Source organism: Zonotrichia leucophrys, chromosome 2 (genome assembly GCF_028769735.1).
Source record: "Zonotrichia leucophrys gambelii isolate GWCS_2022_RI chromosome 2, RI_Zleu_2.0, whole genome shotgun sequence".
Taxonomy (NCBI): Eukaryota; Metazoa; Chordata; class Aves; order Passeriformes; family Passerellidae; genus Zonotrichia; species Zonotrichia leucophrys.
In genome coordinates, this window is record NC_088171.1 from 5,960,688 (window position 1) to 5,987,971 (window position 27,284).

At 39.9% G+C, this 27,284-nt stretch overlaps 1 protein-coding gene across 1 annotated transcript in view; it reads left to right on the forward strand.

Moving 5' to 3' along the window:
* The first annotated feature begins 2,406 nt into the window (after positions 1-2,406).
* Positions 2,407-27,284, forward strand: part of LOC135443557 (sodium channel protein type 5 subunit alpha-like) — a 42,866-nt gene continuing 17,988 nt past the window's right edge. Inside the window, exons 1-13 of the mRNA XM_064703848.1 lie at positions 2,407-2,586; positions 10,914-11,197; positions 12,212-12,329; positions 14,773-14,878; positions 16,444-16,572; positions 17,341-17,432; positions 18,144-18,347; positions 20,924-20,981; positions 21,641-21,782; positions 22,860-23,057; positions 24,288-24,470; positions 25,258-25,638; positions 26,387-26,513. Coding sequence (XP_064559918.1) covers positions 10,943-11,197; positions 12,212-12,329; positions 14,773-14,878; positions 16,444-16,572; positions 17,341-17,432; positions 18,144-18,347; positions 20,924-20,981; positions 21,641-21,782; positions 22,860-23,057; positions 24,288-24,470; positions 25,258-25,638; positions 26,387-26,513 — 1,993 coding nt within the window. The 5' untranslated portion in view covers positions 2,407-2,586; positions 10,914-10,942. The remainder of the gene's footprint in view (positions 2,587-10,913; positions 11,198-12,211; positions 12,330-14,772; positions 14,879-16,443; positions 16,573-17,340; positions 17,433-18,143; positions 18,348-20,923; positions 20,982-21,640; positions 21,783-22,859; positions 23,058-24,287; positions 24,471-25,257; positions 25,639-26,386; positions 26,514-27,284) is intronic.

The window sequence follows — 27,284 nt, forward strand, 5'->3', positions numbered from 1 at the left end:
GATGAACCTGACTCCATGTTCTCAGATTGCTAATTTATTATGATACTATATTATATAAAAGAATGCTATTCTAAACTACACTAAAGAATACAGAAAGGATATTTACAGAGGCTAAAAAGATAATAATGAAAACCCCTGACTCTTTCCAGAGTCCTGACACAGCCTGGCACTGATTGGCCAAAGAGTGAAAACAACTCACAGCAGAATCCAATGGAACAATCACCTGTGGGTAAACAATCTCCAAACACATTCCATGTGTGAGCACAACACAGGAGAAACAAATGAGATAAGAATTGTTTTCCTTTTTTTCAGAGGCTTTTCAGCTTGCCAGGAGAAAAATCCTGGGCTAAGGGATTTTTTCAGAGAATGTGAATGCCACATTAATCCTTTTCTTGTGCACCCAATGCTTAATGCAGGGACAACATCTTCTTTCTGTCTTAAAAGTTCATCAGCCAGAGTAATTCAGAAATATTGATCCTTTGGACCAGACTAATCATGATATCACACTCTGTGTTCCTAAGAAAACCACATGGAGAAACAAGGGAAGCTCTGGTTCCTCTGCAGGATAGGGAGGACCCTCTAAAATTGCTGGAGTTCCTCCTTAGAGAGGTGGGCTCTTGCTTTCTCTCCCTGTTTTTGAAGGATAAGAAAACTTAGTTTTATGGACAGAAATTTAATACGCTATTAACTTCAAGGTCAGGGAATGAGCCCTATCCCATTTTTCTAGGAGAGCAAGCACAGCCATAAAGACAAAGTTCTCTCCCATCCTACCCAACAGGGGCTTCAGCCAGGGAGGAGTTGCAGGTCTCAGGAGTGAGTGAATTTCCCAGGCTTCTGACTTATTTCTTGTTAAAATCATCATATGTATAAAATTATTATGAATCTCAGAATCCTAGACTGGTTTGGGTTGGAAGGGACCTTAGAGATCACTCGATTCTGTGCCCCTGCCATGGGCAGGGACACATTCTCCTATCCCAGGTTGCTCTGAGCCCCATCCAGCTGGCCTGGAACACTTCCAGGGATGGGGCAGCCACAGCTCCTCTGGATAATCTGTTCCAGTTCCTTATCACCCTCACAATAAAGAATTTCATCCTAATATCTCACCTAAACCTGCCTTTTCTCAGTGTGAAGACATTTCCTCTTGTCCCATCTCTCCATGCCCTTGTCCCAAGTTCCTCTCCTGCTCTCTTTAGGAACTGAGAGAGGCTCTACATCTCCCTGGAGTCTTCTCCAGGCTGAGCAACCCCAGAACAATCATATACACCCTAAATGATATATATATATATATGAATCTTATGCATTCACTGACATTTTGCTGATATATATGTAAATGTTCATGCACACACACATAAATTTACACACACACACACACACACACACACAGAGAAAGATAACAACCACCATGCCTCCAGTCTTACACTCAGCTTCAGTTTTAGTTTTTTAGTTCACTTTATGTGGAAACCCAGGGCACTAGGAATATTTCTGTGTCTGCTCTGGGGTGCCCTGACCCCCAGGGCAGCACTGACTCTGACCCTCACTCATGGAGAAAGTTTCCCAGACTTCAAGATAGACCGGAACCCACAAAAGTGTGAAATAGATTATAGAGAGCAGTGTAGGTGTGTCACTTGGTGAGAAATTGAGGTTTGGGGATTTTTAGTATGTTGTGGATGGAAGCAAGATGGAGGGCACAGGGTGTCGTCCTGGGTTTCTTCTTCATGCTTCTTCTTCCTCCTTCTCCATGGGTTTGGGTGGCATTTTGTAATTGGGCAGAAAAGTCCCCATTGGGACTCTTTGGGATCAGTTATTGGGTTAAAGGGGAAATAATCCAGGTGTCAGTTCTTAATTGGATAGTTTAGTCTTAAAAGCCCTTGGAACAAGAGATTGTTGGCCATTTTGTGCCTTCTAATGAAAAGCTGCTGAACTCATGGTTGTGAGACTGTTTTACTGATAAGAAATAATAAACACCTGAGTCTGAACATGAAACACCATCTCAAGTGCCTTAAATTCAAACCCAGAAAAACTGACAAATGGTACCCCCTCAACATTATAGAGCCACCCTTGTATTTTTTGCACTGTACCAAAGAAGAAAATTGAAACTGAGATAATCAAAGAAAACATAAAGGCCAACACCTTCTTCAGACAATCTGTTGGAGCACAGACATCCCCACTGTGAGGTTGACAAACACATTTTCCTCCCTGTTTCCCACCCCCTTTTTCCACCCTCCCTCCCTGATTTTCTGCGAAAGCCTCTCAGAAACCCAGGGATGAAACAGGATCAGGGAGAAACGCTCAGCTTGGAGCCTCCCCAGCTGAGCCTCTCCCAGGAGATCCTGTGCAATCACTTCAGCTCCTTCCATGGCTCTCACAGACACCTCCCTCAACACCCCCATGTACAAATAGCTCAGTTCCTGGAGGAACAGCATCTCCAGAGTGCTGAGGGATCGCTGCAAGGGGACACAGGGATGCTAAAGGCAGTGGGGAGGTTTTTCCAACTATTTCTGGGGATTCAACTGGGCTGAGATCATGCTCCTCTCGCACAGAAAGAAGTGACTCCTTGAACCTTCACTTAGAGGGATGGAAAATAATGTAAGTCCTGTGGTTTACTGCACTTTCTCTTCTTAGGAAAAAAAAAGGTGGTTTGTGGTAGACTCTTCTATAGGTTTCAGTCACCTTTTATTTGCCTAAAAATCATTAAAAAACCTGAGTAGCAATTTTTTTTCCTGAGTGGCATGAAAAAAAGTGGAACTGGGGAGGAGTGGATATTTATTTATTTCTTTGCACAGGAGTTTCCCCAGTGTTTTTGACTTGTTATTTGGCTGAATTAAGTTAACTAGATCAAAAATAGAATCCTAGAAAGGTGAATAGGCATATGAGGAAGTTTTTTTTCTGAGCATGAAAATTGCAGATATAGATATATATATATACATATACATATATATATATATATATAAAATCTACAAACTTCAGATTTTGTAGTTATAATATTTATTTCAAAGCAAAGACAGAAAAATTTCAATAACCTTAAGCTTTATAACATTGCTCTCTCTTACATAGGTTTATGCTTAGTAATATTGTTCTCATACAGACTCACATTTGGTTTTTGAGACTTTAGAATGGATGTTATTTTAAATAGATTTTTTTGTGTGTGTGTGAATAAGGCAGAATTGCATCTGTTTTATTTGTGGAATATGCTGTACTGTGCCTGGTGAATGCTTTTATCATTATAAACTGAGGGGCAAATAAATCAATAAGTGAAACCTGGGAAAACTAGATGCTCTGGAGGTTCCTCCTGTGGTACAGGAGCTGCTCCTTTTCCATGTCTCAAAGGTTTTAAATTTTTTTGTTGTATTACATTTTGGGTTTCTTTGTAACTATTTGGCTTGATCTGAGATTGTTTTTCATATCTACAAAAAAAAAAGTTTTTTGAAATTTGAGATCTCAAAATTTGAAAAGGGAAAATAGTGAATTTAATAAAGAAAAGTGAGGAACCTAATGACATTATGCATGCCCTTATTAAGTGACACTATTAAGTTACATACCTAATTCAAATGGTTTGTTCAGAAGTAACTTCTGATTAGATACATTTTAATATATTTAGAAAACTGTCAGACAAAAGACCATGTAATTTGAATATTTAATTAAATATTAAACAAATTAATTAAAATATTAAAAATATTTTTAAAATAATTTAAAAAAAACCTACTAAACCTTTGGCAATCCAAGTTAAATTGAGATTGTGGATTCAAAATATTTTTTTTTTAAACTTAAAAGCATTTTTCACTGTGTTTTAGTGACAGATGAGGGGTGTTCTTTCATGGACCAGCTCAACTTTGTAATGGTATTGGGAGAAATATTTCTCTTGCATTTTGTCTTAAGATTTTTTCTCCATATATTTAGCTGCTGAGAGACCTTTTTGTACACAATGTACACAATTTAAGGAATCTTCAAAATGACAAAATGGCAAGTCTGTGATACTTTTGGTGCATTTATTCCTTTCTGTTAATGACAACAGTCCAAAATCCAAACCATGACTATCTACAGCTTTTGTCTGTTGTAATAAAGTCATGTTAATGTGAGTTATAAATTTATAGAACCATTAATCACATTAACCACTTTTGAAACACTGCTTACATGTGGAAAGACAAAAAAATCTGACTTAGCGTGACCTGTAAAAACCTAAATCTCAAACGCAGAAAAACTTCAGTTAACAACTGCAATTCTTACATGGATATCCTTAAGCTCTTGGATGTTAGAGGCAGTGAGAGCATAGCTCTGATTCCTTAGTGGTGAAGACAACTCAGATTCTCCACTTGTTTCAAAGACTGAATATCCATAAAATCTGCAGCTGGTTCAGTACAGCACTGTAGAAAATATATGGTTAAAAATCACAGCTTGCCCTGCTCCTGGCAGCCCAATGTAACCTGCAGCACATTCACCTTCCCTCCACTGTGCTCCTTGGGCAGGACCCTTTCTGGGTGAAATGAATGCATTTCCCTTTCTCCTTTTCCTTCTCCTTTTCCTCCTCCTCCTCCCCACTTCAGAGTGATGAAAGTGAGTGATTCACACTGTCTGGTCACACTTCTTAAATCCCCCTCCCCAGGCCTGCTGATGTTTCTTGGTATGGCACTTGTAAATCAATATATATTCCATTTCTTATTCAAATTAGGAGAGGGCTGGGTCCTGTCCTGTTTCTTCTCTTTGTTCTGTAAAACCTCACACCTGTAGTTTATTTCCCTGCCATCTGACCAGCACCTGATCAGTTTCCGTAATAACAGAGGAAAGAGAGTATCTCAATTAATCCCAATAAGAGATTATATCAATTCTTTGTGCAGTTGCCACCATATAAAGCCATAGTGTGGAGGATCAGTGGATTCAGATATTATCACACTTCAAATACATGCAATTTTATGAGTTAACTTTCCTGTAAAACTGTTCCAACCACAGTCCTGAGCTGTGGAGGTTCCTTGGGGTCTTCTCCACTCCCTGGGCTCCTCAGAGGTTGGAGACATAATTCCAAATCCTGTTCTTGGCTTGTGGAGTTTCCAACCAATCTTTCCTTGTCTTCTGGTTACACCACTCTCCTTAGGGACAGGGATGGCCAGGGAATGCCTGGATGATGATGACTCAGTGCAAACCACACTGCCACATTTGCTGTTGGCTTTTACAATCTTGTTCTGGCCACTTTTGGAGGCTTTTGCTCCTCTTGATGACCAACAGGTTGTCTCCATGCTTTGGCTATTTCCTTGGGGACACCAAAGCTGCCAGTTAAAGTTCATGGACTGATGTTAATGGCCAGGTGGTTACACCAAACTCATCCTAACTCCAGCAGCAATGGGCTCATCCATGGTCATGAGCAGCTTTTGAGCTCTTTTCTCCCAGGTTCACTCCTGTGCTGTCACAGAGTTCCTGTGCTTCCTCAGTGCTTGCAACTGGCCATTTGACAACTTGTCAATTGACTGCTCAAGCACTTACAGAAAGTGATCTCTGCATAGATTTAAATTATTTATGATGGCAAAGTAGCTGAAAATTAGTTCCCCCTTACCAGGCAAAAGAAAATGTGACTTAACGCTTCACTAATTGCTAAGAAGGCTCGTGCTGGAAGTAGCCATTAACGAGACAATTCAGTATTAGGCAATCATGGAATTTTTATGTGTTCACAGTCTGCTGGTGACTAATGATGTTTGCCCAGTCCCCCCACTGACTGTAGAATCACCAATCTTTGGAAGTTTAGCAGGTGTCCATTAGTAGGGGCAGTGAGAAGAGTGGGTGTAATGGGTGCAAAGAGTTGAATTTATCTCGTCTTACTTGAGACATCTCAGGTCATTAATTGTAGTCAACTGGTGTCAGGATCTCTGCTGATCAGAGTGACCCTGAGAAACATTAGAAAGTCTCTTTTCCCAGCCCTGCGCTTGAAGAAGGAGTAAGAGCTCTTAATTTCTCAGTCTCAAGTTTGTTTATTGTTTCTTATCTTTAAAATTTTTTCTCCTGGCTTGCAGAGGTCAGCTCAGCAAGACAGTCCAGGCACTCTGCCTGCCCCCGGGGCAGTTTTATATCTTTACACTATACAATATTTATGTCAATATACTATACAATATAAATATTTGTACAATATTTACAATTACTTTCCAATACCTATCACCTATATTAGACAGTGAGCTTCTACTCTAAACCAATCTAAAAGTGCCAACATCACAGCAGAACTTGGAGGCCAAGAAGAAGAAGGAGAAAGGCAGGACATGCCCAGATTCCTCCATCTTGCCTCCTGAACCCCCATAGCAAAAACCCCAAAATCTACCTTTTTCACTCCATGACAACTTCGCTATTATTCTAGCTAAATTGTCGAGGCTTGCAGATCTTCATCTAACGTTGGTAATTTGCTCCATGGGTCATAATCAAACCCACAGGTGTTTTGGGCTCTGTGCCAGGGTCTCTGAGCCCCCGGGCAGGGGTCTTGGCCGTTCTGGACAGACAAAAGGGATGTCCTGGCACTTCTTTCCTGCAGTAAAAGTGGAAAGGGGTCTCAGCAGGCAATGTGAGAGCTCATGGAGGTGTAACTGTGTAACTCCGAGGCGTCTGCACTGAGGTAAAAGGAATCCCACCTAGAGGGGCATTCTGGATGAATGCTAACTGGTTTTATCAGGTGAATTATTTTGTGAAGCTCCAGACTGTTTGCTACCTTCATTCCCCAGCCCAGAACAGTAAATCCCAGTATAAAGAGTGGGGATTTGTCTCACACTAGTGAGAAAAATTTGTTGCATTTTTTTGGCGCTCTCCATGTGTTTGTGTTAATCTCTGTGTTTACTCATCATTAGCGGCTCTGAATTCACAATTTTGCTGATTTCAAGGAGGATGTAGGGTCTGCCTCCCTTTACAATCTCAGTGGAGCTGCACAGGATGGTGGAAACCAGACCTGGGAGAAGTTCCTTGCAGGCTGCAATGGAGGAGCAACTAAATGGGCTGAAGAAGGGGTAACGTGTGCTCTCCTTATAGAGAGGCATTTTGGGGGCTGCCTTTTACCTTTCAAATAAAAAACAGACTGAGAGAGATGTTCAGCCTGGAGAAGAGAAGGCTCCAGGGAGACCTCAGAGCTCCTTCCAGTGCCTAAAGGGGCTCCAGGAGAGCTGGAGAGGGAATGAAGACAAGAGAATGGAGTGGCAGGACAATGGATTTAAACTGACAGAGATTTGAACTGGATACTAGGGAGAAATTCTTTCCTGTGAGGGTGGTGAGGCCCTGGCACAAGGTGCCCAGAGAAGCTGTGGCTGCCCCATCCCTGGAAGTGTTCAAGGTCAGCTTGGACAGAGCTTGGAGCAATCTGGGATAGTGGAACATGTCCCAGCCCATAGCAGGGGACTGGAACTGGATAATCTTAAGGATCCCTTCCAACCCAAACCGTTCAATTATTCTATGAATGCAATATTTTCTTTCTTTTTTGTTGTGACAGTTTTGTATAGTGGGAAGACAAGAGGCATAAATTAAAAAAAAGGGGGGTCCAAATGGGTTGAGACAGTCAAGTATTGGAACAGGTCACTCAAAGAGGTTGTGCCAACTCAGTTCCTGAAGATTTGTCTGGGTAAAGCCCTGACCTTGTGATTTATCCATTTTGAGGAACCTCCTAAGTTCCCTTTCAACCCAAATTATTCTCTGATTAAAAAGTTACACGTGTTAAGATGCAAGTGTTATTTTAACATGTTAAATATCTTAGAAGACATTAAGAAAATGTCAGTTTGGTTTGATTAAATCATCTGCCTCAAAACACAGAAACATTTTTGTGGAAAGAGTAGAACAGTTCTACAGAAACTTTGACCTACTATTACTTACATTTTTTATTTATTTCTAGAAAAGTTTGACTTCTTATCTGGAAATTCAGGCGTAGAAAGATGTAACACAGCCCAAGTGAAGCACAGTAACAATCTGCCAAGTTAAAAACCCAACCAAACAAAAAGAAATAGGGTAATCCTGGCCACTCTGATCATACTAATTATTTCAGTCATGCTGAACAGAGAAATAATCAACATTTTCCACCTCTTTTTATAACAGGTGACAAAGCCGTAAAAGCAAATAATTGAGAACAAGTTTATTTATTAACTGGGTTTGAATTGGAGTGATCGTTATCACACTTAAAGGAGAGAAAATATCTTTGACAATAACCTTGTTTCCCAGTTTATTTACAAAGAGTATTCTTAAAGAGGAAAATAAATTTGGAAGAAGGCATCCTTACTTACTTTGAAAATATATCCAGCTACACATTTTGGTATTTGAGCAATAATTCATAGAAAGTATGTTTGACAGCTGATAGAAAACATCATAAAAGATTTTTTGTTTGCTTCCTTGTGGTTTTTAATTTAAATAATTATTATTTGGTCATGGTGATTTCATTATTGGTGTTTGGTCTTCAGGAATTCCAAGGATAAGAAAAATATTAATTTTCAAGAGATATTAAATATCTCTTGAAAATTATCACATTTTGTAAGGTATTTCAAGTCTTGAGAAAAGGCCAAAATTGTACTTTGTTTCTTCTGTGACATGAAGGGTAAAAATGGTTTTGCATTAACATTTTTTCTACTTTAGGTCAAATTGCTCCATTGATACCTGCTCACATAAAACCTAAATACATCTCAACTGTCTTTTGTGTGCCACCCTCCCTGAGACTATGAGTAACAGAAGTTATTTTCAAGATATTTTAAAGATGCTTGAAAGAATCAGGGACATTTTGTCCCCAGTTACTCAATTTCTAACAATTGTTAGATTTTATTCAGCATTAGGCTGATTTGTTCAGACTTGCCCATGGATGACAAGTGCAGTTTTAGCCTTTTCCTCCATGGCTTGCAGCTGTTCTCATGGAAATTTTGCTGCTGACACGTGGACAACAAGCTCAAGGCTTGATTTCCTTCCCCTAATGTTTGAAAAATTAATTTTTCCATAACTGTTTGAAGCAATTTATAAAACCACCAGGAAAGATCTCCCTGCCTGCTCTCCAGCTCTGGCAAAGGAATCCAGGCTCTGTGTGCCCTCCTGCTTCCTTCCAATTCCCCATCCTTGGCTTTAGCCAGCAACCTCTTGTTTTCCTAGAATCTCCTCTGCCCTGGAGTAGTCTTGAGGGAAAATAATCAAAGTTTATTTTCTAGAAGGTTACAAGATGGTTTCTTGGAAGGGAAGACATAAAACCGCAATGAAATCTGCAACAAACACAGAATTTTAATGGCGAACTTTTGAGATCAGGTAAACTTTTATGGAAGTGGAGGGATGAGTATGTTTGGAAAATTTGGCACAAAGCCTAATAAAGTAATTACTGTATTCCCTCTGTGCATTGCACAGAAATTGCATCTTTTCATGCATCATTCACAGCTCCCATTACTGATACCACAACATCTGAATTACTCTGAGCATCAACAAAGCAAACACCACTTTGTCCAGATAAAGCTTGAAATCTTGTGAGTGGATGTTGTAGTTTTTGTTTTTGCTTTAACATTGCACACAGCTTCCAGACTATTAACCTTATATTGAAAAGTATGGAATAATGAGTACTCTTGCCTGACTGTCCTATTTCTCTTCCAGAAATGATGTTAATTTGTGCTGGGAGCAAGGGTTACTTCTCGTATTCATAATTTCGTGTGCTGCCTTAATGGGAGAGGCAGGCAGACTGCAAAAATGGAGCAATTTCACTGCAGTTAGTTTGGCACTGGCCTCCAGCTGTTGTTCTCACAGCAATGGTTTCCTACAGCTCAGCAATGTGAGGTCAGCTGAAATCATGCTGTATCTGGGGAGAAATGAAATGGCATTGCATGACAGGGGAAGGTACAGGCAGTCAGCACATACAGAAAAATTGTTTACAAAGTAAAACAAAGCCTCTTGGTTCAGGCTGTGCTTTCCTGGGGTGTTCCATGTAGTGTCTGGAAAAGAAAGGTGGAAGAATAAGTTGTCAGGCAGGAGACTTTAAATTTCAAGATTAAGTTCTCACTGCTGTTGTGGAGTTAAAATTTGAAGCACACTTGAAAGGGTGGTGGCAATTTCTGAATGAAAAATCCTGGCTGAGTGCCTCTAGGTGATCTTCTGTGCCTGCTCAGCACTGATCCACTCCAGGGAGAGCCCTCAGCCAGGTGGGATCATTGCACAGTGGGGCTGCACAGGCTCAGGAGTTCCCTGACCCTTCACTGAATTAACAACGTCCACCCAGAGGTCAGAATCAAAGAAAATATTTTGGAGAAATTTCCTTCAGAGCATGCACTCAGGTTGTGTTTAGTGGATGGATTCTATCCAAAACCTGGCCAGATTTCTTAATAAAAAATGCAAAGTGTTTTTCTAGCCTATTCTCAATATTTTTGTTCTGAGAGGAAGGCATAAAATATAAACTTTGTCAGATCAAGCATTTCTGTGCTCCATCCTCTGTGTGTCACAAATTAAATCCTCTTGGACGCTGCTCATTCCTGTGCTGGCTCCACCAGGATGGACTTTCCATCTGAGTATTCCCATCTGCATTAGTTAATTTAATACTTGATTCTTCTGTTGTTGACAGCTTCCACGCATTTGATGTTGCAGTTGGATGAGTTTTACTGTCCCATTTAGAAATATTGGGCTGAACCAGAGTAGGGTTTTGTTTTTTTGTTCTGAGCAGCTGAAGAGCGTTTAGGATTATGTGTATCTTATATGAGGTCCTCCAAATACACTCTTAAGTTTATAGAGCTTTGCTCACATCCTATCTGTGCAAATAATTCAAAAAAATACTGAGCAGACATCTCACTGAAAAAGGTATTCATCATATATTTTCTTCTTTTCTTTTCCTTTGTAGAACCTGATGGCTTAGAAAGTTGATTTTCTTTACTATGCATGGGCTAACAGTTGTTTCATTTCCATAACTTGCCTGTTTTGGAGTTCCTTGACTTCCTTTTTGCCTGTTTCTATTGTTTGGACAGAATTAGTGACAGGAAGAGGAGCATGAAAAATGGCTGAATTCTTGGGGCCTGGTACCAACAACTTCCGCAGGTTCACTCAGGAATCCTTGGCAGCCATCAAAAAGAGAATTGCTGCCAAAAAGAAATGTCCGAAAAATACCACAGAGCAGAAACCTGAGGAGAAGGATCGTCCTCAGCTTGACCTCAAAGCTTTCCAGAAGTTGCCAGCTCTCTATGGAAATCCTCCTCCAGAGCTCATTGGGGAACCACTGGAGGATGTCGACCCTTACTACAAAGATCATAAGGTTAGAGCCAACCAAGATCCTCGGATTTTATTTTTAATTAATTAAATTTAATTTATTGCATTGCCAAAAGTTTCTGTGGAAAATCTGTCAAAGAGCTCTGCCTACATCCCTTTATACAAATTTGCATCCCATTCTAGGTTAAACAATGCATGCAGTTGGCACAGCTGAGTGATGTGCAGTAATCTTTTTTAAAAAAAGCTGAACTTTAAATTTTTAGAATGAAGTAATATGAAATCAATTAAGTTTTGAATCAGAATAGAAGCAGAAAAAATAAGCTGGATGAAGAAAGAAAAGGGGGTTGGGAAAGAAATTATAATAATTAGGAGTTCTAGTAATTTTGTACATAATTTTGTATATGATTTTGTACATTTTCGTAAATTCCATAGTTTTGAACAATGCATTTCACTCCATCTCAATACTTTTGTTCCACTTACACATACAATAAATGATACTTAAGCATAAAGATTATTTTAAATAATTGCTGATGAATCCTTACAATCTCCTGACTCAAGCTCCATATTCCAGTTGAGACATACTGAAAAATATGATTTTCAATAACAAACTGAGAAATGGAAACTAATCTGTTGGGAATTATGCTTTTTGCTTGAGAGGATGTTAAACACTGAGCTAATTTCTACAGTCCAGGAGCTAGAGGATCACTGTCAACAATAGAAAATAATGAAAAAGGCTGCAGTTCTTCATTGCACCTCTTGTATATCTTGACTCAATGAGTGTTTTGTTCTATTTTAAGAGAATAATCATTAGCAAGATTAGTTTTGTGCACAGCTCTTTGCAAATCACAAGGTTGAAAAAAGAAATTTATGCTAAGGAAAAATTTGCAGCCTGAGAGCTGAAGTTTCTAATGAAAGGTTAGCAAATGTATTCAGCTCTTCCAGTTAACCAGGATAAAGTGAAATTCAAGCTCTTGCTCATGACTGACACAACAGGATATAGCACAAATATAAGTTTTGTGTTCAACTTCCTGACAAATTCTTGTTTATTTATTTTTAAAAGGTTTTCATAGTGCTAAACAAGCAGAAAATAATCTACAGATTTACTGCTACACGTGCCCTGTGGATCTTCAGTCCTTTCCACCCAATACGAAGAAGAGCAATTAAAATTTTAGTACATTCATATCCTTTTATTGGCTTTATTCACTCTTTTTGATTATAAAACCCTACATAATCCTGTGCTTTTGTATTTTACAGCATTGAGTTAATCTGGTCTTTTCCTCACTATAGATAGATTCTAATTATGAATCACCTTAGATAATATTAGGTGATTATTATTAGCTATTATTAGCTATTATTAGGTGATTTTGGTACTTTTGTGATGCACAGAAATAAGCTTTGTGAGTATATGGCTTATTAGGCAAGATTTTCTAGAGATTTGTGTTTTCAGCTCTGATATTGATTTCTTGATGTGTCATAAACAAATATCTCATTCTGAAGCCTTTCCCAGTGAGAAGATTGATAAGATCTCTATCCTCTTTTTCATCTTCTCCTTACCCAAATGTGGGAATTAAATTAAACTCATGTGCCAAAGCTGATCAACCATTGGCCAGTTTTGAGAGAAAAGGTTGAGTTAGGCAAGCACACACAGGAAACAAAACCCATATAAACTTAGTTTCTCTGGGAAATAAGATTGAAAGAGTGTACATGTGGTATATGAAAGTAAAAATTTCCCGAATTCTGTTGCAGGGAAGGCTATGGGAATATAAAGGTAATATAGATCCCACCTCATATATCAAATTTAGGGGGGGAGAATCACAAGTGTATTGCTCCAGTTTGGCATGGGGAAGGACACCTGAGCTGTGGCTTCAGACTGAACCAGACCCAGAGTGGAGTCTGTGATGTCCCTGTGTGGATTTCAGATTTCCAGCCATCTGTGGTGTGAGGTAACCTCAATGGCACGAGGTTGTCATCACAACAGTGTGCACACATCCCTGGAACAGCAGTGCCTCTCATCTGGGGCTTTCTCTGGGTGGAATTTGGCTGATATTTGCATTTCCTTGACTGGCTCAGCTCCTTTTAACTGCTGGACCATGCCTAGAGCTAAAGCCAGGATTTGTTTTTTGGTGAGGATGGAGGGGATGGATAATGGCCAAGATGGATGTCTTTCCATATGGATTGCCCACATGTGTGGTACAACAAGGCATGAGATCCAGCCCCAGATCATGTGTAGCCATGATATTTTCCGAAAAATGCTTTCCTTAGGATTTTTCCTCCTGAGAAGCTGAGAGGCCTCAGGAACAAAATGTAAACAATGATTATCTTCTGCTGTGGAATGCAACAGGTAGATCTGTGATTAATCTCATGTGGTTGTTTCTAATTAATGGCCAATCACAGTCAGCTGGCTCGGACTCTCTGTCCAAAACACAAGCTTTTGTTATTCATTCCTTCTTTTCTATTCTTAGCTAGCCTTCTGATGAAATCCTTTCTTCTACTCTTTTAGTATAGTTTTAATATAATATATATCATAACAGAATAAATCAAACCTTCTGAAACATGGAGTCAGATCCTCATCTCTTCCCTCATCCTAAGACCCCTGTGAACACTGTCACAATCATGTCCTTGAGCTTTGGTGTCCACATATGAGGTCGCTGCCCAAGCTCCTGTTCTCTGGGCCAGCAGGTCCCAGGCAGCACCTGGGGAGACCCTGGAGTTGGCTAAACATGGGCATCACAATATAAAAACCCCATTAATCTATTAGAGAGCATCCAAAGGAGGGCAGGGAAGATGGTGAATGGTCTGGAGGGGAAGCCATGTGAGGAGTGGCTAAGGGCACTTGGTCTGTTCAGCCTGGAGAAGAGGAGATTGAGGGGAGACTCATTCTGGCCTTCAGCTTCCTTGTAAGGGGCAGCGGAGGAGCAGACCCTGATGTTATTGCTTTGGTGAACAGTGACAGGACTTGAGGAAACAGCTGGAGCCAAGTCAGAGGAGGTTTAGGTTGGATATCAGGAACAGGTTCTTCACCCAGGGGTGGCTGGGCACTGAACAGGCTCCCCAAGAGAGTGGTCACAGCACCAGCCTGAAGCAATGCTCTCAAGCACATGATGTGACTCTTGGGATGTCCTGAAAAGGGCCAGGACTTGGCCTTGATGATCCTGATGGGTCCCCTCAAACTCAGCATGTCCTGTGATGCTATGATCTAGAGCTGTTTGAGACTCCTGCAATCACACTGTCAGATTTCATGCTGTCCTTTGGAAGAGAAGAGCTCTGCCAGATCAGAGGTAGGTTTGGGCTCCACCTGTGTGATTTGGGCAAGTGTTTAACTTGTATGCCAACAAATGAAACTAAAATTGCATCCTTCCACCCAGTCCTAAAGTAGTTGAGGGTCCTTTTTCCAGGCTGGAAACGCTTAGAGCAGCAGATCTGTAATCAATACAGAAATCCCTGAATAACAGCAATAGTGTGTTGCCATCTAGCATGGCTCAAAATCACTGAATACCTGTGCATGCTGTTCTTACAAGTGCTTTAAACAAAAAGCCAGATAATATCAGCCAGTGGCTGATGCAATGTTTAGTCACATTTCTGAATCCATGTCATATTCTTTGCCTTCACTCCCATGACTTACATGGTTCACCTGGTTTATCATGTGCACCATCATAACTAATTGTGTATTCATGGCTCGCTCTGAGTCACATAAGTCTTCATCACCTTCATGGAGCACATATGTTGAGTAAGTATCTGTGGGTATGTATGCTTTTTATTTATGTAGCTGTACTGAGTTATTGAGACTTGACACTTTCATTTGAGATAATTTGTGGGAGATTTAAAGGGAAAGTTGCTTGTCTTAAGGGGGTTTTTAAATTTAGACTTTATTTGAGGAAGTAGCTTTCTCTTTAAGCCTACTATATACAATAATTTTGGTGTAATAGGACAGAATAAGTGCTGATTAGGTCCAACTGTTGAACTGGCTTCATGTCTGTTCTTGCTGCTCCAGTTTTCCCACTTTTTGAAGTTACTCAGTAATTATTTTCTCTCTATCAAGATGTATTTCTTGTTGCTACTGATGCTGATTGAGCACAGACAGTTGCTGTCTTTCAAAATTCTGGCTAATTATATTGAAATCCTGAATTTTGCTCTAATAAAATGTTCTGTCAGAAGCACTTGGCCTGCAGAGTGCTGGTAGAATGGAAAGCTTTTATCTTCGGTGCTGCCAACACCTGCAATGTTAAATCACAATGAATCCATGTTTTGCAGTCAGTCTTGAAATGTATAATGCCATGGATTTGTTGGTTTTGGGGCATTTTAGAGACTATTTCAGCTGTCACTTTTTCACTTTGGCAAAAATACTAGAATACAAATACTGATGATTCTAACACCTAACATGAAGGAGAAGATTCCCAAATACTTAGTATTAAAAACATGTTTAAAAGTATTTTTTTACTATATCATGTTAAATGACACTGAAACAGTTTGGAATGGCAAACTGTCATGCAAGCGGGAACAAAACTCTGCATGGTATTAAAACACCAGAAGATGCAGAGGTGCCACTCCACCTATGAGAGAGTTAAAGGTTGGATCAGAGTTGTATCTGCTGTTGACATCAGCTACCATTCAAATGCATTTCAAGAATAATTTCAGAATACTTCTTTCCAAATAAAAAGGGAAGCATTACATCCATATAATTTCTTAGTGCATTTGCTGGCTACCAAATGAAAGCCTTTTGAATTCTGTAGGGATATCAGTGCCTCCTTGAAATTATAAGTGCACTCAGTTAAGTCCAGAAGAGCTTTTACTGATAATTTTCCATTAATAAGAATAATTGCCATCTTAAATTGAAAACCCTCTTCTCTTGTATTCCTCTAAGTGTTTTTAATATTCTACACAGAAATGGTTGCTGTGTGCCCAAAGGAAAAAACACAGCACATCACACGTTCACTTGGCCACTTGAAAGTGGAGGAAGATAGAAATTTGGATCTTTATTTTACCCAGTAACTGGGAGTCTGGTGTTTCTGAAATTATGGAGCTTCACAGGAAGAATTTGGAAAAAACTGTTGAATGCCAAAAAGTGTGTTGTGGGTTGCACATCAATAGTCATGTCCAGGTTGCAGTCAGCTACTGTTTCCAGCTCCATGTGACACAGATACAGATGGAATACACTGAAATCCACCAGAAATCTGTTTGTTCTCTCCAGCATTGTCTCACTTTGCTGGCCCAAACATTAAATAGTCTGACTGTGCCTCTTCTGTTGAATGCTAACACTGCTCTTTCCATTTGGCTCTTTTCTCCCTTCCTTAGATATACTTTCACTGGCATTTACACTTTTGAATCATTGATAAAAATATTGGCAAGAGGATTCTGTCTAAATGAATTCACTTTCCTCCGGGATCCCTGGAACTGGTTGGATTTCTCCGTTATTGTCATGGCGTAAGTGGGAACAAATAAAATATGGATTACCTGCCTCCTCTCTCTGTGCTAGAAATTCTCATTGCTGTGGTGCAAAAGGCTGTCTGTGGTTTAAAAACCAGCCCATGGCTCCTAATTGCACCTGAAACTGTCTAAAACATTGACTTTTCCCCTGGTTTAGCACTCCCTGTATTACAATAATATTTTAGTCTTTCAAGAAGGGAGCAGAGCTGTGCAGAGCAAGATATTCCCAGTGTTGGGTATCTGTGAAGGGATGTGTTGAGACTGGTGAAATGCAGGAGCTGGGTAAAAATACAGACTTGCTGACCCCATGAATGAAAATATAATTTTGCAGTTAAGGTGATGGGTATAGACACCAGGATAGCAGATTAAATTATGGCTCCATCTCCAAAATTCGTAGTTAAAACCCGATTTTCTGGTAATTAGCAAGCTTCTATATCCTGGTTAAATGCAGCTACAGAATGGAGATCAAAACAGCTCAGCCAGCATTTTTAAATTCATAATATTGAGTGGTACCTTTGTATTTTAAATGAATGATGTCTAAAGATGCTCACACAAAAGCAGCTGTGCACAAGCCAGGAGCCACCTCAGAGGGAAACTAATAATGAAGAAAAGCATTTCAGTTTGATAAATAGACAAATCCTTGATATGTAGCTTTTTAAAGCTTAAAACATGCTTGGAAAGATTGACATCCAGGAATGACCACTGTAAATAACTGCCTTGTTAACTCTGTTCAAGCACTTGGTATTTCACATCTGCTCTTTACAGGTATGTGGGAATAGTCAATGTACGGTGGAATGTGTCCGTCCTCCGGACTTTCAGGGTTCTCAGGGCTTTAAAAACCATTTCAATAGTCCCAGGTAAGAAATCTTACTTGCTGAGTAATTTCTCCTATTTACAACTCATTCTTTGCTTCATTCAAAATTTTGGCTTTTGCCTGTATTTTTTTTTCCCTGTGTCTTTCATAAGTTGCAGACACAGCTGAATTTGTGCACACAAAAAGTTTCTCAGTTAATCTGTCCCAGCCAGAATAAATCAAGTGTAAGAAAGAATATCAAATATAGTTTGTTTTCATTATGCTTTTATAGATACTGTTCAGAGTTTATAATGTCAGTTTTACAGAATGTGTGTGCTGTGGTTCCACAGAAATAATTCTGCATACTGGCGACTCTTTACTACTAATTATTTTACATCATCAGTACCTGTCAGGAGAAGTTCAGATTGGATATAATCTTCAGAAATTACCAGTGTTGGAAGTATAATTTGAATTAGGCATATTACTTTTCATGGATAAAGAAAACTGATGATCTCTGGTTCGCTATCTTTGCATGAATATTTTTCAGGGATTAGAGGAACATCTTAAAATTGTAGGGTCAAAGAAAGGAGGAAAAAATATTTCTCTCATATTAGTCACTCTCACCCTAAACATACTTGTATAGCAAATATATTTGCCATATATTATCCTGTAATTCTTATACTTTGGCTTTTATACATTGTTTTAAATCTGATCAAGTATGATATCTGAATCTCAGTTTTTCATCCTGTTTTTCCTTTTTATATTGTTTTTTTAGGGCTTAAGATCATTGTAGGGGCCCTTATCCAGTCTGTTAAGAAGCTTGCTGATGTGATGATCCTGACCGTTTTCTGCCTGAGTGTTTTTGCCCTCATAGGCCTCCAGCTTTTTAAGGGCAATCTCAGGCAAAAGTGTATCAGGAACACTTCAGAGCTTTTTAATAAAACATGGGACAGTTATGAAGAGTTTATGAATGATTCAGGTAATTTTTTCTCCCTAATTCTTCTTTAGATGGTGCTATAGACACCAATGCACACATGTATAATCACTGCTGTGAATAGGATGTTTTGGTTGATGTTTTGATGAGTAACTACCTGATAATGGCCTTCTGATTGCCAGAGCAGCTTACAGGCGTCCAGGAATGCATTCCTTCCCTTCATTATAAGAAAAAAAGCACTCCCAAATTTTCCAGTAACATCCAGATCTGTTTCCCTTAATGATATGACAATAACTGAAACATGCATTAGCTCATTCTCTGTTGTAATTCCCCAAAGTTCACCTTTTACTACAGACTCAAGAGCCAATGCATCTTCATTTTCCTGCTCAGTGAGAACTGCTCCTCAGCTCTAAAACAGAGGAATTAGTTGAAAAGTCAAATTACTTACTTCTTGACATCAAATATATCTTATTTTATGTCTTATATAAGATATATAAGATATCTACAATACATGTGTTTCATGTTCACACCTTGGCTGAGGCTGGTGATGGAACCGTGGAGCAGAGATCTGAAAATGCATCAAAGCATCCCCAGAGGAACACCTGTAAGATGCAATTCAGAATAGCAAAGCAAAGCCTTGTGTTAAAGGAGAAAACTCAGTATATGTGAAAAAAACAGACTGAAAATAATCAATGTCTGTGCCAGAAATATGAAGAAAGCTTCATCACTGAAGATCTCTCCCAGTGAGTTCAGACACAGCAGCAAATGTACAGGAAGAAAAAAATTTTCCCAGGAGAACTCTGGAAATACATGAAAAGTCACCCAGAATTGCTGTTTGTTCACACTCTCTGTGGGAGATTTGTTCAGACAGGATTTTTTCAATAACTTCACAATCCATGAGAAAAAAGTGTAGAAAAGATTTTTGAGGAAAACCAATTTTTTTCCTTGTTCCTACCAAAAGACCACACATAAAAACCAAGTAATTTACATGTACAGAATGCTGTAAAAATCATAATTGAAAGCAAACTTGAACAGGAATCAATCAGTGACTAGAACACCACAGCAGAGACCATGGATGAGACAAAGTTTGTGCTGAAGAACAAGAAGCAAAAATATCTATTTTTTAGTATATGCAGAACATTGAAGCTGTATAAACACAATGATATGGAGAAAACAGCTCGAAAAATATAAAATCTGTGTTGCTTCACAACCTTTGTGTTGTACAAATCCTATGCCAAAAGGAATAGGAGAGCCCAGACAGGTTTAATGCTTGGTAGATGCCTTTTTTACAGGATTTAGGATGCACAGTCCTATAAGCCAAATTTTCTATAAAACTATTTTTATATTTTTTTATGGACTGCCTTCTTCCTGGTTTTGTAGGAAGTTCCCATCTCCTACATGGAGAACTAAATGTTATTGTGATTCAATCACTGAATCTTTTTTAAAAAACTTCTTTTTCAGTTTGCAGGAGTGGAGCTGAGCAAAATTCCAGTAAAAAGTAGCCCAAATAGGGATTAATTCCTTTATGGGGTATTTACATGGTATGGGCAGAGCTGATATCAAAGGTTCCTGGTGGCTCTGAATCATGCTGGCTTATCTGATGTGCATAGGAGAGGCTTGAGAAGCACCAGGGACATGTGAAACCTCCCTTACGTCTGGGATAATAAATCCACACCTTAATGGATATAATTGGCTATTAGCTAAAGCTTTTACTTTCATTCTGCTGATAACAGAGTAACTAATGCTAAGAGAAAGAGGGGAAGAGTTCAAAAAGGGCACAGCTCCAACATCCTAATGGATAAATCTACATTTCTCTGCTAAGCAGGGCTAGGAGCTGCCTTTTGGCTCTGCAGTTGTGGATATTCACACAACCAAACACTCTTTCTTCCCCCTCAGAACTGGGCTTTTTTGCTGCTCATTGGAAACAGAACTGGTCTATTCTACTCCTAGCAATGTTTGCACATGCTCTTGGAGAAGGGTAATTGCTACAGGCCAGAACTCTGCCAGTTTGTGCCAACATTTAAAAATACTGGAAAATATTTTAGCAAAATATCGGCAAATATTTTAGCAAATATTGGATGGGTTTAACATTTCTATTAGATGTTTGGGAGAAATTCTTTATTGAGAGAGTGGTGAGGTCCTGGCACAGGGTGCCCAGTGAAGCTGTGGCTGCCCCTGGATCCCTGAAGTGTCCCAGACCAGGCTGGACAGAGCTTGGAGCAGCCTGGGACACTGGAAGGTGTCCCTGCCCATGGCAGGGATTGGAATGAGATGAGTTTTACAGTCCCTTCCAACCTGAACCACTCCTGGATTCTGTGACTGCATTTGAGCCTATGTCTTCCAATTCTTCATTTTCTTTATACAGACATAGCCGAAGTGATAATAACTGTAAAAATTCTACATTAAAGGAGTACCTTCAGTCTGAAATTCATGCATACACATATTCATGTGTATAAATGAGGCCAGGGCATCCTGCAATCTGGTGCAGTTAATGTGAGCATGGGAAACCTGTGCTCTCACTCTTACAGGTCACTGGTTACTCATCACTACTAATATTAAATGATAGACTATTCAGGCTAGAAAGTACCCTGAGTTTAATTTTTTTCCCTTTTTTTTAATAGCTGACTTTGCTAGGAAAAATGGTTCTTTGGATATTTTGCTGTGTGGTCCTGGTGGTGGGTGAGTGACTTAAGATTATTTCTTCCTTGGAAGTTTTCTCTGCCTCAGTGCTCCTATATTTGCTCAGTCATGTGAGACAAAAGCAGAAATTCCAAGCTTTCCTTGAATGCAGAAACAGGAACACAGAAAATAAAGTATAGCAGTCAGATAATTTAATTCTTGTAGGGAATGAAGTATGAACTTGCATTCAGATCTAATTAGTCTTTTAGACGTTCCTGAAGTGTTGTCTTCCTTTTTCCCATGGATGTGTGAGAGAACTGAAAATGTGAAAGATCTGGGGTATAGCACAGGACAGACACTCCTCTCTGTGAAGGCTCATGAGCATTAAACTGGAAAAACAAAAAAAGAATTTTGGAGGGCAGGTTTGGGCAAGGAGGGAGAGTGGTTGCTTTGCAGTGAGGGGCAGGGGATGAGGACTGGTGATGGGGGGCCTGTCCTGGGTTGGTGGTCTACTCCAGCCTGTCTTCTTCCTTTGTTTCTGGATTGTGGGTGCTGATTTTTCCATCCCTCCTTCCAGCCAATACTACCTGGAGTAGAGAAGTGTTTTGCACTCTAGTGAACTGCAGAGCTGAAACATAATCGGAACTCTTGCATAAAGCTGAGGTTTTCCTTGAAATCTGCACATTTACAAGAACTCCACTTTTTGTTATTAATTCCAGGGACTGTCCTCCTGGCTATAAATGCTGTAAAATTGGGCCAAATCCTGATTATGGTTTCACCAGTTTTGATACATTTGGCTGGGCTTTTCTCTCCTTATTCCGCCTGATGACCCAGGACTACTGGGAGCGTCTGTACCAACAGGTACCAGTTTTGTGCATGGCTTAGAACTGATATTCATTGGTTGAAGCAGAAAATGTGTAGAGAGGACAAGAAACCTCAAATAAAAGCAATAGCTGCAGGTCATTGAGCCCACACCTTCCCTTCTGCCTGTGACTCCTGGAAAAGGGATGCTGAAGTGCTTGCCAGCTCTTTCACTCTGCTTTTGGAAAAAAGTCCTATAAAGAGTTCTGTACTGTCCTTCAAAAATGTAAAAATGCCTCCTTGGTTGTCTCAATGGGATGTAAAATCAATGATTCATCTGTGAGGGTGTTGCTGGATGAACCCTCATTGCTGATTTTGGGTGCAACCCCAGGACAGGGTCAGGTGGGAGTGTGGCAGTAACTAAAATAGGGACAGGTACAACAGGAGTGCTCAAAAATCAAAGTTTAATAAAGGAAAATAAAAGGGGCACCAGCAATAAATGCACAACAAAAACATAAACTGTACACTGTAGGGAGCTACTCCAGAAAACCGTGAAAACAGGCATACACGAACTTTATATATAGAGGGCAGGGAACCAAAGAACAAAGAGGAACAGAAACCATACCTTATGTAGAACACAAGACTAACCAGTCAGAAAGCAGGGTTCATAACATCACCTTATATGGAATAAGTTAATCTGCATAACTGTTCCCATCATTCCTTTCTTGTCACCCTAACTTGGGGAGAATGGCGAGAGCCTATGGTGTGCTCTTCCAGGGCATGGCCCTGGTAGGCTCATGGTCCTTCCTTCTGCCTGTGACTCCTGGAAAAGAGATGTTGAAGTGCTTCCCAACTCTTTCACCCTACTCTTGGAAAAAAAGTCCTAAAAGGATTCTGTACTGTCCTTCAAAAATGTAAAAGTGCTTCCTTCATCGTCTTCATGCAATTTACAATGGGAGGGTATTGGAGGAGGAAGGAAGGCAGGGAAGAGCAGCAAAGAAATTTATGATTCCATTTAAGCTTCCTGAGGCATTGTGTCTAGGAAGCTCAGTGCTTTTGAAGAATTTCAGAGACACGTTGAAAGCCTACCTGGTGCTTTTTGTGGTAATGTTTATCTCTGGGGTGTGTTGCTTGCAGACCCTCAGAGCTTCTGGGAAGGTGTATGTAGTCTTCTTCATGATGGTCATCTTTCTGGGCTCATTTTATCTAGTCAACTTGATTCTGGCTGTAGTAACAATGGCATATGAGGACCAGAACAAGGCCACCATTGCTGAAACTGAGGCAAAGGAAAGGAAATTTCGGGAAGCTATGGAATTACTGCAGAAGGAGCAAGAGGTATGTAAATTACTCACTTGCAAGTGTTTGTCTCATTGTTCAATTTTGGTCAGGTTTTGGTTGGAAGGGCAGGTTTAGGTTTGGAGGACACAGTCTCAAGCTGCACCAGGGAAAATATAGGTTGGATATCAGGAAAATGTTTTTCACAGAAAGGGTGATAAAGTTCTGGAATGGCTGCCCAGGGAGGTGGTGGAGTCACCATCCCTGAGTTTAATTGAGGTGTTGGGTCTGGGTATGATCTTGAAGGTCTCTTCCAACCTGGGAATTCTGGAAGGGATCTTAAAGATCATCTCACTCCAAGCCCCTACCATGGGCAGGGACACCTTCCACTAGACCAAATTGCTCAGAGCCCCATCCAAGCATAAGAAAAAGCATCACTCCCTGTGTACAGCTGTATATAAAAACACTCATGGAAACAGGAGCAAGTGATAACTTATTGAAATTAGTGATTCCTGGAGCTGCAGAACATCTCCTCCTTCAGCTGTGTATGTTTCCTCTGAATCAATGACTTTATTCTGGATAAAATGCACTAAAGGTTGATGTTACTTTAAGTATTTAATTCCATCAACCAGCAGCTTCCATCAAAAATTTAGCTTTTTAAAAATGATTTTTTATTCTATTTTGTCATTTGAGCTGCTGAGCAAAGAAACGTACAATAATTCTGCTGCATTAACATCTGAGCCAAAACCTATTGTAGTTGAATGAAAAGTCTCTTGGTAACTTAAATAGCACAGAAGCTTCTGGAACAAGATACTCCTGTGTTTTAAAAACATCACCCTAAATTCAACATTGGAAGGAAAATCATCCACACTGTGAATATAGTCCCAAGGATCCCCAATGAAAAGAAAGACTTTTATTACAGATTGGACATTTATTTTGGGGAAAGGATATATTCTACTGCATTATTTTCAAACTGAGAATTTTTATTGTAAGCAAGTTTGCCATATGGAGGAGCAGGAGCTATAATGTGATTATTTTGCCTCTGGCAGGCCCAGTAGTTGTAATGGTATAACACACTGCAAATACCAAATTGTTCAGTGCTCCATATGTTGGGGAAATTCTCTCCTCTTTCTTTTAGCATTATCACATATTTGAAGATTTTTAACGATCTTTGTGAAACAAAAATTGTTATCAGGAAATAATAATGTAGAGCACTGAAGTGTTTTCTTTCTGCTTTTACTCCAAGCACCCAGCAATAATATCATCCACGTTTGATTTTTTTAATTTCAGTCACTGGGTATTAAAGGGATTGATATCCTGTCACTTAGCTCCTTTGAAGCCTCTTCTCTGTCGTCCAAAGAAATCAAGGAAAGGAGCAATAGGCAAAAGAGAAATAAGACACTGGGGAGAGAAGAAAATGAAGAAGAAGAAGAACTTCCCAAGTCACAGCTCCCAGACAGTCAACGAAAGTTGGTAATCTATTATCTGCATCTGAGATCCTTACAGCTATTCTAATTTTAATTTAAAATTAATGGCTTGAAAGCATAAACAAAATCCCATTACAAACACAGATCACTCTTAATTCCTTAAAATGAGCAAATATTGGGATAAAGAAGAATTAGATGAAAAAAATAATTTGAAAAGGAAGTATTATAAATGGAGCATGAAAGCACAGTTAAAATAGTTAAATAAATTTTCTATAACAAAGAGAAATAAAAAAAAGTGAACTACTACCAGAACTTAGCTTTTATATTGTCATTCTCTGTGAAAAATTTTATACTTAAAATATAAGTATAAAACTTCATACTTAAAACATAAGTATAAAATGTAGGTATAAAATGTAAGTATTATCTCAAAAATGGCTGGTACAGCTCATAAAATTTTATTATCTGCTGTTGAGAATATAAACACAATCCTTCCCAAAAAATCTAAATCAGATAAGAGTTTTGGACTTGCAGTGGTTGACAGCAAACGTTTCGAAGCTCGAACAATTTACAGCTTCCCCAGATTTTCTCCGTGATGTTACACTGCTCTCTCTGTTTTGCTTTTCCTGGCCTTCCAGTCTCTCCCAGGCCAAAGTTTTATTATTTGCCATTGAGAATCCAAACATAATCCTTCCAAAAAAATCTAAATCAAATAAGAGCTTTGGACTTGCATCGGTTGAGAGTAAACATTACGAACCTCTAACAATTTACAATTCCCCAAATTTTCTCTGTGATGTTACGCTGCTCTCTCTGTTTTGCTTTTCCCGGCCTTCCAGTCTCTAGTGGGCCTGGTGTACGGCCCCAGCTCCAAGCGCCGGCTGAGCCACGGGAGCGTCTTCAACTTCCAAATCCCCGCCGTGGAGGGTGACTCGGGAGCGGATCTGGGTGACGAGGACACGGCGGGCGCCGGGGGACACCAACCCCGCTGCCGCTCGCTGTCGGGCCCGCGGATGGGACGGCGCCCCAGCCTGCAGGGCCAGCGGGGCCACAGCTCCCACCCCACCACCCCGAACTGCGCTCGGAGCAGCAAGGGGGGCGGCCTGGATGCGCACCCCGGGCTGGGTTTGGGGAGCAGCGGGGTGCACAGCCAAGATCCCGTGTCCTCTGAAGGAGCCGTGCTCCCACCGGTCATGGAAGACGCAGGAAAGGGGGATCTGGTGAGGAAAAATATAATATTTTATATATATGCTTTATATTGTGGTTTATCGGTCAGTGGCAGGGTTGGGTTGTTGGTTTTTTGTTTGTTTGTTTGTTTTGTTGTTGTTTTAAGAGTTTCACCTTAATGGCAAACAGCGATGTGAACTCAAGCATGCTGATGTGGGAATTTTTCAGTTGTCTGTAGAAACTGGTTTTTAATAAGTCTGATGCTTCCTGAAAATTAGATTTTGGCCGCCTTCTTGTAAACCTTATGTTTCCGCTGCTCATTAATTGCACTAAGGTAGTTTGAAAGATTCCTAGTGCTGAAATTACAAGTCACCCTTTTCATCCCAAATGCTGCTCAGGGGTATGATTTTGAATAATACCTGTGAATTTTTAATTTTTTTTGTTCATAGCCCCTTTAGCATCATGCAGCAGCTTTGCCTGTAAGTTCCCAAATTTCCCCTATTTATCCTTCACCTCTCTCCTATTCCATTAGTTTCTTGATTAATTCCTAGGTCCATTTCCCCTCATACACTGATTTCCAAGGCTGTGCTTGCCCCGTGTTACGTGCTTGCAGGATCCATTCACTGCAGCCCCACAAGAGAGTAGGACCTTCAATCTCACCATCTATTACATCTTGTAGAAAAGTACATTTATTTGGCTGCCTGTCATTGTTCCTATTAACTCTCACAGTTACCCATCATCACATCCTGGCTCATTTCACTCCCGTGGTATCTCCCTAATCTTGTTTACTTCTCTGAGCAGCCAGCTGTGCGTGATGAGAGCAGCATGATGCATTTACCTCCTCATCTGTCAGTGGAGTACTTTAATGAGGCTCTTCAGAGACAAAGGGCAGCAAGTGTAGTCAGCATAATTACCAGTGTCTTGGAGGGTAAGTGGTTCCTCATTAAGTTTATTTCAACCCTAAAGTAATGCCGCCGTGAAAGAACAAAACATAGTTCTTAAAGGTTAGCAGAGATTTGTAGGCGTGTAATTAGGAATTTCCTTGTTCATTTGGATTTCTTTTAGAAAAAAATGGTGTCAAACAGTCTCTGTGTACTGGAACACATTCTTTGCCTATTGTAAAAGCTCCTTTTGTAGGGCAGAGAGTGAAGGGGATTGGAGTGAGAATGGGCAATCATCTGACCTGCAGAACTGGGACACTTTTCTTCTCCTGATCCTCTGATTTCTGTTGTGTCAGTGGCAGAATTCAGAGGATTCACAGGCACACAGAATTCAACAATTAACAAGATTATGCAAGTAAAATTAGTTATGACAATTCTTGCATATTGAATATTTAGCGTCACAATTTTATTCCTTTAATTTACCTTCCCAAGTGAATTTTTGGTGGGAGTTAATCAGTAACAGTCATTTTGATGACTGATAGTTTTGTTGCAGATCTTGCTGAAAAATTTCAGTCCAGGTTATTCAGGATGAGGAACTTTTGTTTTCTTTTGGCCCATTTGAGGAACTCTACCACCAATTCTTGGACCACAAATATGGGATTGAATGGGGAGGTACCTGTGGTAGGAAGGTCCCTTTTCTAAAGTTTTAAAAGATTTTTTTTTTCCTGGGAGAATTATGGTTGCAACACATCTGTCAAGCTTTGCCTTGCAGTGTAATTCATCAAAGATCTGGGTTTAGTTGCACAGTTTTAGCTGTG